The sequence below is a fragment of the Phalangium opilio genome, unplaced genomic scaffold (genome assembly GCF_054372755.1).
Source record: "Phalangium opilio isolate 3A_F unplaced genomic scaffold, DU_Popi_V2 ptg000663l_1, whole genome shotgun sequence".
Lineage (NCBI taxonomy): Eukaryota > Metazoa > Arthropoda > Arachnida > Opiliones > Phalangiidae > Phalangium > Phalangium opilio.
In genome coordinates, this window is record NW_028324247.1 from 15,073 (window position 1) to 30,385 (window position 15,313).

Here is a 15,313-nt window from a genome sequence, read left to right on the forward strand (position 1 = left end):
AGGTACAATTAGGCACATTTATGTACATTTAGGTACATTTATGTACACTTAGGTACATTTATGCACATTTAGGCACATTTATGTACATTTAGGTACATTTAGGTACATTTATGCACATTTATGTACATATATGCACATTTATGTACATTTAGGTACATTTATGTACATTTGAGATCATTTATGTTTGTCGCTACTTCTAATCGATCACCTCCAAGCTAAAACTAAACTAAACTGAACTAAATTGAACTGAACATAGAAAACCTTAACTGTTAACTTAGAAAACAAACCATGTTTGAACTTTGATATCTAAATAGACATTCTGGTAAAAAATGATGATCTTACATTTGTATAAAAACCAATTCCATTTTGTAAAGAAGGCAGTTATCTTAGAGATCTCGGCGGAGTAACTTAATTTTAAATCAAAACAATTGACGCGCAGTTAGAGTAATTTTGCTGTAATGTTTTTAAACTAATAAACTGAAGTATTAAGTTAATATCCGTATCAAGAATTAGTCAATTTATCACAACCTTGAACAAGGGAAGAATAGTCGCGACATTTTGGTGCCGAAACCCGGGAGCAGAGAACGAGAAGTAAATATCGTGGCATTCGAAGAGAGAAGAATTACGAGACAGTTCAAGGGAAGTCATTGAGAGGGACTTGTAGAGGTGCTATATTGACTGATCCACGGTATGGAAGCCGCAAAGAAAGCTAGAGGTGTACTTCGTCAAAGAACCACTAAGTTGCTAAACCAGCTCGAGAAAGCCTTAGAAGAAGACAATTTGGTCAAGGACGAGTTAGAAGAGATTCTGGAACAGCTGGAAAGCAAGAACACCAGTCTTAATGAGCTGAATACTCAGATCCAAGAGCCAATGGACGAAGACGAGATCGAAATGGAGATCGCGGTATCTGAAGACTACAAAGAGAAGATAATCAAATGGAGAACGAAATTGAACAGAGCAATTAAATCCCTAGAGGTTCAAAGAGGAGACGAGTCATTCCGGTCAAGTTTGGAAGCTCAAGATCAACCTAATAGAGAGAGAAACCGAGGGAGTAGAGCAACCGTAAAGCTACCTCACTTGACCATTCCTAAGTTCAATGGGGATTTCTCGTGTTGGCAGAACTTCTGGGGACAGTTTGAAGCATCCATACACCATAATCCAGCATTGGCGACTGTAGACAAGTTCGTGTACTTAAAGTCATTCCTCGAGGGTCCGGCGTTGCAAGCTATTGGAGGTTACTCGCTGTCGGACGAAAACTACAGAGCGGTGGTAGAGAAGCTTAATGAACGTTTCGGCAAGAGGTCTCAAGCCGTCAACAGTCATATGGTAACGCTATTGCATCTACAACCTGTAAGGAGAGCTACGGAGGTAACGTTGCTAAGACAGCTATATGATACTTGTGAAATACAAGTAAAGAGTCTTGAAGCATTGGGAACGACCATGGAGACATATGGAACCTTCTTATACCCCATTCTTACGCGACTCCTGCCACAAGAGATCCTATTGGACTTCAACAAAAACTATGCTGACGAGGAACAAGACGCAAGACATCTGTTGAATCATCTCAAGCGAGAGGTGGAGAGCCGAGAAAAGACCATGGTCCTATGCGTACCTAATAGAGCCGAAGAAGAGGGTAGAGCTGCAGGCGTGGGACGTTGGAGTTCACACAAAGCGAAACATGAGCCTAGTTATTTCAAGAGTCTGCAGAATCCAAAGAGCCGTGTCCCAACAACAGCGGTCCTCAAGACTGCCGTCTCGAAAACCTGCCTTTTCTGTGGCAGTACGGAGCATCCAACGGAAGAATGCGAAGCCTTATCATTAGAGCAGAAAGGTGAGCAGATAAGGAACCAGAATAGATGTTTCCTTTGCTTGAGTCAAGGTCACCCGGTACGCCGTTGCACTTCAAAAGCAAAATGTCAACACTGTGGGAGAAAGCATCATGCATCTATCTGTCGGCAGAGATTCAATGAGACTTCAAAATCTGGAGCGGAAAAACCGGACGAAAGTGAGAAACATCAAGAACCCGAGAAAAGGTCCCTCACCATGACAACATTTATCCCACGGCCGCCAGAGAAAGAAGTTCGACGCAAGTTATTTCTTCAAACTGTAGTTGTCTACGCAGAAGGAAGAAATACCAGGGCTCCCGTGAGATGTCTATTTGATGGGGCTAGCGAAGGAACCTTCGTACGAGAAGATTTGGTACGAAGCTTAAAATTACCTGTCGTAAAGGAGGAACTCGTCAACGTATTTGCCTTTGGGAAGTCAGAGCCGGAAAGAGTCACCAGAAGAACTGTAAAATTAACGCTTCGAAGCGTAATGGATTCCAACATCACTGCCCAAATCGAAGCCTTAGAGGTACCAACCATCAGTGGAGCTATCGTTACTGTTCCTGGGGAATGCATTCGACAGCAATTGGACGAGAAAGAAATAACGCTGGGCGATATGGACCAAATTGAAGGAGTCTCCGTTTCGCAGGATGTACCCATTTTAATTGGTGTCGACTATTTCTGGTCTCTAAATACTGGAGAGACGAGGAGGCTCGATAATTCCCTGGTAGCTGTGAAGAGCGTATTCGGATGGTCGGTGCACGGAGTTCAAAACCAATCGGTGGCGGTCAACTCAATTCAAGTCATGAGGGTCGGAATCCAGAATGAAGAACTTGCGAAATCTCTCAAAGCCTTCTGGGAGATTGAATCCTTGGGGATAAAGGAAGAGAATACACATACCATGGTCGAAGAAAGTGTACTTGCCAGTCATGAAGACACTCTGGAATTTGAGGATGGAAGATACAAAACCAGTCTTCCATGGAAAGACAACAAAGACAAAATTGGGGATAACATCGCCTTGTCTACCAAGCGACTGGGTTCTCTTATCAAGAAGCTACGACATAATCCCGTTCTGTTCCAGAGATACGAAGACGCCATAGACGAGATGCTGGCACAGGGCTTTGCTGAACGAGTACCTGAAGAGAATATCGCCATGAGAAACGGAGCGCATTACCTTCCGCATTTCCCAGTCCTCCGAGAAGATAAGACCACTACAAAGCTCAGAGTGGTCCATGATGCTTCCGCCCATGAGAAAGGATCGCCAGCGCTAAACTCTTGCCTACACGTTGGACCAAGTTTAGTCCCAGATTTGCTAATAATTCTGCTTCAATTCAGACAACATCGGATCGCTCTAATGAGCGACGTCGAAAAAGCATTTCTGCAGATAGTCCTCAAGCCGGAAGACCGAGATTATGTTAGATTTTTATGGATTACGAAGTTACCGAAACCAGACGAGCCACTTCAAGTAGTACACTTACGAATGACGAGAGTTTTGTTTGGAGTGGCCTCCAGCCCATTCCTTCTCGCGGCCACCTTGCGTCATCATTTCAAAATATTCCATGAACAGTATCCTGTCCTCAGCGAGATGTTAGCCAAAAGGCTCTACGTGGACGATCTTGTAACCGGTGCCGAGTCTGAGCACGAAGCAAATGAAATCTACCATGGATCGAGACAGATATTTTCCGAAGCTGGAATGAACCTACGCAAGTGGGTTACGAACTGTGAAGAGCTCGCAATTCAATGGTCCGAAGATCAAGCACCAGTGACGCTATTGAACCAAGAATCAAACTCCAACTTGCTGAAAGTTCTTGGGATAGCTTGGAACCCGAAGAAAGACATCCTAACTTTCGATATATCTACTCTACTGGCGTTCCTGAGGGAGACCCAAGATACAAAGAGAGGGGTACTCAAGGCGGCGGCTAGACTATTTGACCCGATCGGACTGTTATCACCATATCTCATCAGAGTCAAGTGCCTTTTTCAGAAACTGTGGATAAAAGGCGTTGGTTGGGACGACAAGTTACCTTCTGACATTCTAACGTTATGGAACGACTGGGTCAAAGAGCTGAAGGAGTTCGGGAAAATGTCGATTCCACGATGGTACTATTCTGGAATCCATGGAAAGGTTGTCGATAGAGAGATTCACCTTTTCTGTGACGCGAGCGAGTCGGCCTATGGAGCAGTGGCGTATATTCGATACGAGACGGACAAGGGAGAAATTGGAGTCTCATTAGTATCGTCGAAAACCAGAGTCGCCCCGATAAAGTCACTCACCATACCAAGGCTTGAGCTTATGGCAGCTTTCATTGGATCTCGCCTACTGAAGACGACGATGGAAAGTTTCGAAGGAGCAATTACTGCTTACCGATGCTGGACCGATTCAGAGATAACGCTACACTGGATCCGTGGTGTGTCGAGGGAGTGGAAACCCTTTGTCGCCAACAGGGTGATGGAGATCCAATCAAGTACCAATCCGAATTGCTGGTCACATGTAGCTGGAAAGGAGAATCCTGCGGATCTAGCGTCAAGAGGCTGCTCGGTAGACACCTTGAACAAGACAGCTCTATGGTGGAAAGGTCCAAGCTGGCTTTCGGAAAAGAGAGATCAATGGCCATGTCAATCCAGGTCAACGGTCTGTACTCTAGACGAGTCAGTTACCAAGGAGAAGAGGAACATTATCACGTTGGTTTGCCGCGTCACAACAGAACCGCTTTTGGACATAAAGAGATACAGCCGAATCAGCCGTGTGTACAGAGTGACGGCATGGGTACGTCGCTTCATCCACAATACAAGAATCGCAAACGATGAAAGACGCAAGGGACCTCTGTCGGCTGCCGAACTTCAAGATTCCAAACTCTTCTGGGTACGAGAAAATCAAAAAGAGAGCTATCCGGATGACTACCATTGCCTACAAGCAGGCGAACCATTAGCGAAGACATCGAAACTCCTTCAGTTTCGTCCATTCCTCGACAACGATGTCATACGTTTGGGAGGACGACTTCAATTCGCCAATATCAGCGATGAACTTAAACACCCACTCATCATTCCCGCCAATAATTGGCTAACACAGATAATAGCGATCGAGGCTCATCAAAGGGTGAAACATTGTGGACTTGAAAGCACCTTGGCGCAATTACGAGGAGAATTTTGGATACCACAAGGACGCCAGTTAGTCAAAAGAGTCGTAAACCGATGTGGTAGATGTAGCCTGCAGTTCAGATAACAGCACCATTACCAGTCGATCGAATAGTAGAAACACCTCCATTTGCCACCACAGGAATTGACTTTGCCGGCCCTCTATTCATAAGGAACGGAGAAGAACACGAGAAGGCGTATATCGCGCTCTATACATGCGCAGTCACCAGAGCAGTGCATTTGGAGGCAGTAACGGATTTGAGCACTGAGAAGTTTATATTATCCTTTCGACGTTTCATTGCCCGAAGAGGACTCGTCACTACGGTATACTCGGACAATGCGAAAACATTCAAGAGAGCTGAGAAAGAGTTAAAAACTCTTTACGGAAGGATAAACGAAGACGATTTCCGGAACTTCCTGGGACAACAATGCATACATTGGAAATATATCGTTGAGAGAGCGGCTTGGTGGGGAGGCTTTTGGGAGAGGATAGTACAGTCAGTGAAGGAATGCCTCAAGAAGAGCCTCGGACGAAGCAGTTTAACCTATGAAGAGCTAACAAGCAGCCTGGCGGAGATAGAAGCAGTTTTGAATTCCAGACCGATGACTTACACCTACACTGATTTAGGGGAGCCCTCCCCCTTAACTCCTTCTCACTTCCTCATCGGCAAACGACTGAGCTGTCTTCCGAGTGCCAATTTTGCTGATATGCCACCCACAGCCTGTAGAAGTCAGTTAACCAGACGACTTCGCTATAGACAGAAGATTCTTGACCAGTTCTGGAACCGTTGGAGCAAAGCCTACCTCCTGGATTTGAAGACCGCTCACGCAAGCAAGCCAGTCCATGACGTGGTGGAATTTAAGAAGGACGATATAGTACTCCTGGCGGAACCAAAACTTCCTCGTCAAAGTTGGCGCATGGGACGAATTCAAGAAGTCTTCCCTGGTCGAGATGGAAAGGTCCGAGCAGTCGCCGTCAAGCTTCCAGGAGGATCCACAATAAGGCGAGCAGTCCAAATGCTTCATCGATTCGAAGTCACTGACGGATGAACGGAGTCCATGGTGGGGAGAATGTCGCTACTTCTAATCGATCACCTCCAAGCTAAAACTAAACTAAACTGAACTAAATTGAACTGAACATAGAAAACCTTAACTGTTAACTTAGAAAACAAACCATGTTTGAACTTTGATATCTAAATAGACATTCTGGTAAAAAATGGTGATCTTACATTTGTATAAAAACCCATTCCATTTTGTAAAGAAGGCAGTTATCTTAGAGATCTCGGCGGAGTAACTTAATTTTAAATCAAAACAATTGACGCGCAGTTAGAGTAATTTTGCTGTAATGTTTTTAAACTAATAAACTGAAGTATTAAGTTAATATCCGTATCAAGAATTAGTCAATTTATCACAACCTTGAACAAGGGAAGAATAGTCGCGACAAGGACCCCTAGTTAAAAGGCCAATGTATTATTCCAACATTTCGTTTTGCATGTTCATTCTGTACTGGCCTCGCAATTAGAACACTTAAAACGCCTTGTTAATAGGCCAGTGCATTACCCCATTTCATTTTTCCTGTTTATTCACGAAAGGCTAAGTATGCGCCTCTTTACACGGAAAAAGACAGTAATATAGCAATATTTTGGAAAAGGCGGCAATTTATGGTTATTCAGAAATAATTTGGAAAAGGCGGCAATTTATGGTTAGTCAGCAATATTTTGGAAAAGGCGGCAATTTATGGTTAGTCGGCACAATGTAGCAATTCATACTATTTTCAGCATCATAGGTTTCGCTTTTCCATGTAGGGGGAATACTACTATTTTTACTACCATCCTACTAAAAAATTTACCACTATGGAAAACGGCCTCTAAAATAGGAATGACCCAAATTTTTTCTATTACAACCTAAATAACCTAGGAAGTTCTTCTTATTTATTTTTTTTATTTATTTTGCCTTTTTAATTAAATTACCAGGATATATAGTGCATTTATGGTTACCTATAAGGCTCATGTAGAAGCGCCTGTTTTTGGTTCAATGATTTTAGCGGGGGTGATATTGAAAATAGGGGGGTATGGTATGCTACGGTTAATTCCTTTATTCTTATGTCTTTAAGTTGAGTATGGGGATATAATTTTATCTTTTTTTTTTAGGGGGAGTAGTGATTATAAGTTTTGTCTGCTTATCCCAAAGAGATATAAAGGGTTTGGTTGCTTATTCTTCTGTAGGTCACATAAGAATATTTCTTGGAGGGGCTCTAAGACTATCTGTTTTTGGATATTTGGGTTCAGTTATTATGATACTTTCTCATGGGTTTACTTCCTCTGGGTTGTTTGTTATTGTAAATATGATTTATGAGCGTTTGCATACTCGAAGATTTCTTCTTCTTCGTGGGCTAATTCTAGTTTTACCTAGTTTTTCTTTTTTGTGGTTTATTTTAAGTGTAAGAAATATAGCCGCTCCCCCCTTTTTAAATTTAGTGGGGGAATTATTTCTTTCATTTGGGATAGTCCAAATCAGATGTTGATTAATGTTTCCTTTGAGTTGTATATTTTTTTTGGCTGGGTGTTATTCTTTATATTTATTTTCTGTCAGCCAACATGGTCGATTTTGAACTTTTAGAAGATTTTAACCCTAGAAGTTTAAGGGAGAATTTAGTTTTATGGGGCCATATTTATCCATTGTTATTATTAGTTTTAAATTTGGGTCTTATTATTTACTTAAGTAGTTTGATAAAAAATTTTAATTTGTGGAATTAAAGATAGGTTTTCTCTTAAGTAAATGTCAAACTTTTTTATTTGAGCTGGTTTTTTACTATTAATTTTTTTTTTATGGCTCTGTATTTATTAATAACGGGTGAAGTATTTTTGTATGAATATGAGTTATTTAGAATACCTGGAAGTGGGGGTTTTATTTTATTGTTTGATTGATTAGGGGTTGTATTTTTATCTGTTGTTCTTTTAATTTCTTTTTTTGTGTTTGTTTATAGTCATTCTTATATAGCAGGTGATAAGAGGGAGGTTCGTTTTTTTTTACTTAGTTTTATTATTTATTCTCTCAATAGCTTTGTTAGTCTTAAGCCCTAATTTAATAAGTTTATTGTTAGGTTGAGATGGCCTAGGTTTAATTTCTTATGCTTTAGTAATTTATTATCAAAATATTCGTTCTTTTAATGCAGGTATATTAACGGTCTTGAGAAATCGAGTAGGGGATGTAGGTATTCTTTTGGGTATTGTGGCAATAGTAAATTTAGGTGACTGAGATTTTATTTTTTTTAATAGTTTAAAGTTGGATTTTTTATCAATCTGATTATTTAGTTGCATTTTTTAGCAGCTATAACTAAAAGAGCACAAATTCCTTTTTCTTCTTGGCTCCCAGCGGCTATAGCTGCTCCCACCCCTGTTTCTTCTTTAGTTCATTCTTCTACTTTAGTAACAGCAGGAGTATTTTTATTGATTCGTTTTCATGACCTCTTTTTATTTAGAGTTTATGGGGAGATTATAATATATATTTCATTATTAACTTTATTAATGTCAGGGGTGGGGGCATGTATAGAAATAGATTTTAAGAGGGTTATTGCTTTATCAACTTTAAGCCAGTTAGCCCTAATAATATTTAGTTTATCTTTAGGGTTATGAGAATGAGCTTATTTTCACATATTGACTCATGCAATTTTTAAGGCTTTATTATTTTTATGTGCTGGTTCTATGATTCATGGGGGTAATGGTTTACAAGATATTCGGATATTGGGGGGTTTGTTAAATTTTTCTCCTATGTTGGGTTATGGTATATTTTTAAGTTTTCTAAGATTAGGAGGTATTCCTTTTAGTTGTGGTTTTTATTCAAAGGATTTAATTATTGAATTATTTTTAATGGAAGGGTGTGGGTTAATATATATTTTTATTTTCTTTTTAGGGGTTTTTTCTACAATTATTTATAGTTCCCGTTTGATTTATAATTTGTTGTTAAATGGTTATATAGGGGTAAATTTTTTTAATTATTCTGAGAGAAAAGAAATAAATTTTTCTGTGTATTTTCTTTCAGGGGTAGGGGTAATTTTTGGAGGTATAATGAGTCGACTGTTATTTGATTATAGAGCATTAGTTGTTTTATCCTATGGGGAGAAAATATTTACTTTATTAGGTGTTTTTTGAATTTTTTGGTTTTGAGTACCTATTATAGAAATTTTTATAAATTTTTATAGGGGTGTTATTTTTTATTATTTTATTTCTATATGATTTTTATCAAGCCTGGTTTCATTTTTTATAACTAATTTCTTTAAGGTTAATAGAATTTTTTTGTAAAAGGAGATTACGTTGGGGTGAGATTTTTGGAGGATTAGGCGTTGAGAAATTTTTACGTTGAGGAGGGGGCAGTTTTCAACACATATATTATAATACTCTATTTGTTCAGATTCTTTTACTTTTATTAGGTTTAATTTTTTTATTAAGTTTTTATTTAAGTAGTAGACTGATTTTGAAGCAGTCAAGATAGCAGGGATTCTCTTAAATAAATTAAATTTTTTGTATTTCTAACTATATAGTATTTTGATTATGAAAAAATCAGGTGTTTTAATTACACTATAGAAAATTCAGAAGTTATGTTTTTTATAAACAGAGTTAAAGTTAGCGGCTTTAAAAATTTTAACTTCTTTAGAAGGACTTTTAGTCTATATTCTTATTAACATTAAGATACCTCAATATTGGTTTCTTCTAAAATAAGAATTGTTAGTTCAAATTTTCAGGTCGAAACTGAATGTGATATAGTTTCACTTTTATTAAAGGCCAGGTGTATAACACAATTTCTAAGTGCAAATTAGATTTTATAAATTTTAAATACTAACCTAGGCTCAATTTAATCTTCCTTCTTTTCATTCATGAAGTAGTCCTAAGGTAATAATAATAATAATTAATATAAATACTGAGATTCTTATTATATAAGATTTGAATAAGAATAAGGGCGAGGGTATAATGATGATAATTTCTACATCAAAAATAATAAAGATTAACGCAATTAGGAAAAATTGTAGAGAGAAGGGCACTCGGGTTTTATAAGTAGGATTAAATCCGCATTCGAATGGAGAGTTTTTTTCTATTGAAAAGTTTTGTATTTTGGCTAAATTTGAGGATAGTAGTATCACCCCTATTCTTAAAATAAAAGCTATTGTAATTACTAATATAAATATTATTTATTTTTAAAGAAAACTTTTTAGTTGGAAGCTAAATGTACTTTTTATACTAAATAAATACCCCCCTCATCAATAGATTAGAGAGTATAACAATAGTCATACTACATCAACAAAATGTCAGTATCAAGCTGCTGCTTCAAATCCAAAATGACGAGTTTTAGATAAGTGAAGGTTTACTAACCGAATTATTGTGATTATTAGAAAGGTGGTGCCAATTAGTACATGCAGTCCATGAAAGCCTGTAGCTACAAAAAATGTAGTGCCATAAATTGAGTCTGCAATAGTAAAAGGGGCTTCGATATATTCTCAGGCTTGTAGTATTGTAAAGTAACCTCCTAGTAAAATAGTTACTAAAAGCATGCTAAAAGTGATTTTTTAGCCTGGTTTAGGTTATTATTTAAAATACTATGATGTGTTCATGTAATTGAAATTCCGGAGGATAATAGAATAGTAGTGTTTAAAAGTGGGATTTGTAAAGGATTAAAAGGTTCAATTCCTTTTGGGGGTCATATTATACCAATTTCTACATTTGGGGATAGGCTTCTATGTAAAAATGCCCAAAAAAATGAAACAAAAAAAATACTTCAGAGATAATAAATAGAATTATCCCCCACTGTAATCCAATAATAACTTTAGATGTGTGGTTTCCCTGAAGAGTAGCTTCTCGGTGGATGTCTCGCAATCATTGGAATCTTGTGATAACAATTAAAAGTAGGCCTAGAGATATTAGTATAGGGGGTTTAATATGAATTCAACTAATAGTTCCTGATGTCATAAATAGTGCCCCTAGGGCTGCGGTAAGGGGTCAGGGGCTTTGATCAACAATATGAAATGGGTGAAAGTTTTTCATTGGTAGTTAATGTACTTCTGTTGTGTATAATGAGATAAGAATAATAAATACATAACCTTGAATAATAGCTACTGCTAGTTCTAAAGTTAATAATACTAATTGAGTATTAATAATTAAAAAGTTATTTTTTATATTTATAATTGTACCTTGGTTACCCAATAAAGTTAGTAAAAGGTGCCCTGCAATTATATTAGCTGATAGCCGAATTGAAAGGGTAATAGGTCGGATGATATTTCTTACGGTCTCAATTAAAATTATAAATATTATTAAAGCGGGTGGGGTCCCATTAGGTAATAAATGGGCAAATATTTTTTTGTGTTATTAATTCATCCAAATAGTATCAAAGTTAACCATAAGGGTAAGGCCAAAGTTAATGAAATTACCATATGACTGGTGGCTGTAAAAATGTAAGGTATCAGACCTATTAAATTATTAATTGCTAGGAGCCAAATTAATCTTAAAATAAGACTTGTGATTCCATTAGTAAATGTTCAATTTAAAAGGTTTTTGAATTCTAGATGTAAAGTTTGGAAAAAATTTTGTGTGATAATTGAGTAGCGATTATTTTTAGTTCAAAAAATGTGAGGTAGTATCAGAGATGGAATAAATAAGGATAATCAGTTTAGTGATAAATTTGATGTAGTTGAGGGGTCAAATGTAGAAAAAAGATTTGTTATCATTTCCAGTTTAATGTTTTGTTAATATTTTTTCTCCTTATAGGTTTTTCTGATTTTAAAGGGTATGAGAAGCTTCGTTTGAAAAAACCCTGATTTATATAGCAAAAGATAGAATTAATTACTGTGAATTAAAAAATATCAAGCTTTTAATTCTCCGATTTCTAGTTATTTGGCAATATGCATTTGAAAATGCTTCATATGAAATTATTTAAAATCCACTTTTAAAAGTTTTTAAGAAAGGCTACAACGTTTTCTTGTTTTTGACGTCACACACGCGAGATGGTGCCACTCTCTCCGCTATCAAAGCATGGACAGAGCTCGAGGCGCCTATAGCTCGCGCTCGCGCTCGCTCATATAGGTTTCCCCGTGTGATGTCATAACCCAACCGAACAAGCTGGGCAAGACAAAATGATTTATATATCGAAACTGAGTTTTCGTGATTTTCCAATGGATTTTAAAAATAGAAACTTTGGTTCAATTATATTAAAAACTTTATATTTTGAAAGTAGAGACTTGAAAGTGTAATATAATACCACTTTCGTGGTAAAATATGATATGAAATTGTAAATTCCCATACCCTTTAAGGGTTTATTAAAATTCATATTAATTAGATTTAATATAGTTAGAGTAATAGGCACAAGTGATAGTAATCATCAGTTTATAGGGAATATTTGGGGTATTAAGAAAAACTTTAAGTAATTATATCTTGACAAGATATTGTTATAAAACTTTAACTATTTTCTTTTCATTAAGGGGAAAATTCCCATAGTATGGTTTAAGAGACCATTGCTTAAAAGATTTCAGCCACTTAATGAGTCAGTATTGTTAATTCAGTTGATAAAATGATTAACAGGGATTCTTTCAATAATAATAGGTATGAAACTGTGGTTAGCTCCGCAAATTTCTGAACATTGTCCAAAAAATAATCCTGAGCGATTAGAGCTAGATTATGGGGACTTGATTAATTCGTCCTGGTATAGCATCTGCTTTGATTCCTAAAGAGGGTATTGCTCATGAGTGAATTACGTCAGCTGCCGTGATAAGTATACGAATATTGATATTTGTGGGGATAATTGTTCGGTTATCTACATCTAATAATCGAAATGTTGATATTGATGTTTCTTCATCTAGAGGGGTTATGTATGAATCAAATGAAATTTGTTTGAAATCTGAATATTCATATGATCAATATCATTGATGCCCAATTGTTTTAATTGTTAAATTAGGTCTTCTAGTTTCGTCTATTAAATATAAAATTTGTAAGGATGGAAAAGCAATAAAAATTAATATGAAAGCTGGGACGATTGTTCAGAAGGTTTCAATTTCTTGTCCTTCTAAAAGATGTCGATTAAAAGATTTATTAAATAAGGTATTTGTTAGTATATAGGCGACTAGGATAGTGATTAATGTTAAGATAACTATTGTGTGATCATGAAAAAACATTATTTGTTCTATAATAGGGGAAGCAGCGTCAGGGAATAAAATTTTGTTTCAAGTTGCCATTTATTTTAAGTAGTAGTAATTGTTAATTGTATATATGTGTGGTCTTCTGGGGGGAGGGGATTATTCCATTCAATAGAAGAAGGTATATGAGATGAAAATAAAATTAATCGTTGTGATACTAAGCTTTCTCAGATGATAAAGATTAAAAAAATTAAGGCAATAGTTGAAAGTATTGAGCCTAAGGAAGAAATTACGTTTCAAGAAGTGTATGCATCTGGGTAATCAGAATATCGTCGGGGTATACCATTTAATCCCAAAAAGGGTTGTGGAAAAAATGTTAAATTAACTCCTAGAAATATAATTATAAAATGTGTTTTTAATCATCGTGGGTTTATTGCTACTCCTAAAAATAATGGAAACCAATGTGTGATACCCCCAATAATAGCAAATACTGCCCCCATAGACAAAACATAATGAAAATGGGCTACTACATAATAGGTATCATGAAGGACAATGTCTAATGACGAATTGGCTAGAATTACACCTGTTAGCCCCCCGATAGTAAATAAAAATACAAAGCCTAGAGCTCAATATAATGATGGATCTATATTTAGCTTTTCTCCATGAATTGTGGCTAGTCATCTAAAAATTTTAATACCTGTGGGTACCGCAATAATTATTGTAGCTGCGGTAAAGTAAGCTCGTGTATCAACATCTATTCCTACTGTGAATATATGATGGGCTCAGACGACAAAGCCTAATACTCCAATTGCTAGCATAGCATGGATTATTCCTAAAGTTCCAAAAGGTTCTTTTTTTCCTGTTTGGTGGCTAATGATATGAGAGATTATTCTAAATCCGGGTAAGATAAGAATATAAACTTCTGGGTGTCCAAAGAATCAAAATAAATGTTGATATAGAATAGGGTCCCCTCCCCCCGCTGGGTCAAAGAAAGATGTATTAAAATTTCGGTCAGTAAGAAGTATGGTAATAGCAAAAGTAAATAGGGGGGAAAGTAAAGCACTTGGAAGATCCCCCGCGCCATGAAAACCTAGAAACCCCCTTTCCTCTCTCTCACAGTTCCTACCCCCTCGCGTAGGAGAGGCATTGCACATTGCCAGTGCCTATTTGCAACTGAAAAATAGTTCGGTAAACAGTTTTAAAAGGACTCCTACCATGCTCCTACTAGCTAAGGCTTAACAAGATTGCATACGGATATACGGTAAAGCAACATCTGTGAGTGGAAACGTTAAAATTAATAAATGACGATCTTTTTACCACGGACGATACTGGAAGTAGAATTTGAATATTTAACTGTATGAAAGGTAATGGATCCATGAATGAACTGTTATATGATTTGATTTGTGATCTTCTTAAGTCAAAACATGAAGAAGATAGTGGTTGTTATGTATTTTATAAATAGTTGTATAAGAGTCTAAAAGATGTCGCTACTATGTTAAAGATTACCTATACCATAACAAGAGAAATAAAAGACAGACAGTCTATGACCTAGCATAAAACGTGTCACGTTATTTCGTAGCTCTATAAAGTTATCGAATCTAAACTCTTAATTGCTAACTCTCAATAAACATAACAGTGGTGACTGGTGGTTATTCTGCATTTCTTTTTGCCTGGACTATTAAAGGATAAAAATCAGCGCCCCGAATTTTTAAACGATGTAACACTTGGTCGATTTGAATTTTCCTTTAGAGCAGACAATTTAACCGGCTACTGTCCCGGGGCGCTGCCGTCGCTATGAACTACCTCTCAAAAAAAATCGATAAGGGGTTGGGGTGTTTTCTCAAACGTCATTGGCTAACTCGCATAGGGGGTAAGGGAGAGGAGAGAGAGCTTCTAAACTTAGAGGAAACCCACAGTCAAAGGTGGGGGACCATCCTCGAGCTTTACTTTCCCCCTATCTACTTTTGGTAATAGCACCTGCTAAAACGGGCAAAGATAGAAGAAGTAAAATAGCTGTAATTTTTACTGATCATACAAAAAGAGGTATTCGTACTATAATTATCCCTTGTGTTCGTATATTGATAATTGTAGTGATAAAATTAATAGCTCCCAGAATTGAGGATACACCTGCTAGGTGTAGTGAAAAAATAGTTAAATCTACAGATGCTCCTGTATGGGCAATATTTCTTGATAAGGGGGGGGTATACAGTTCACCCTGTTCCTGCCCCATTTTCTA

The 15,313-nt window shown here is 37.0% G+C and overlaps 1 protein-coding gene across 1 annotated transcript; it reads left to right on the forward strand.

Moving 5' to 3' along the window:
* Positions 1-690: 690 nt before the first annotated feature.
* LOC149588121 (uncharacterized) lies at positions 691-6,011 on the forward strand. The gene is made up of 2 exons (XM_089863173.1): positions 691-5,023; positions 5,104-6,011. Exons 1-2 carry the CDS (start codon positions 691-693, stop codon positions 6,009-6,011), a joined length of 5,241 nt encoding a protein of 1,746 aa, XP_089719299.1.
* The last annotated feature ends 9,302 nt before the right edge of the window (positions 6,012-15,313 follow it).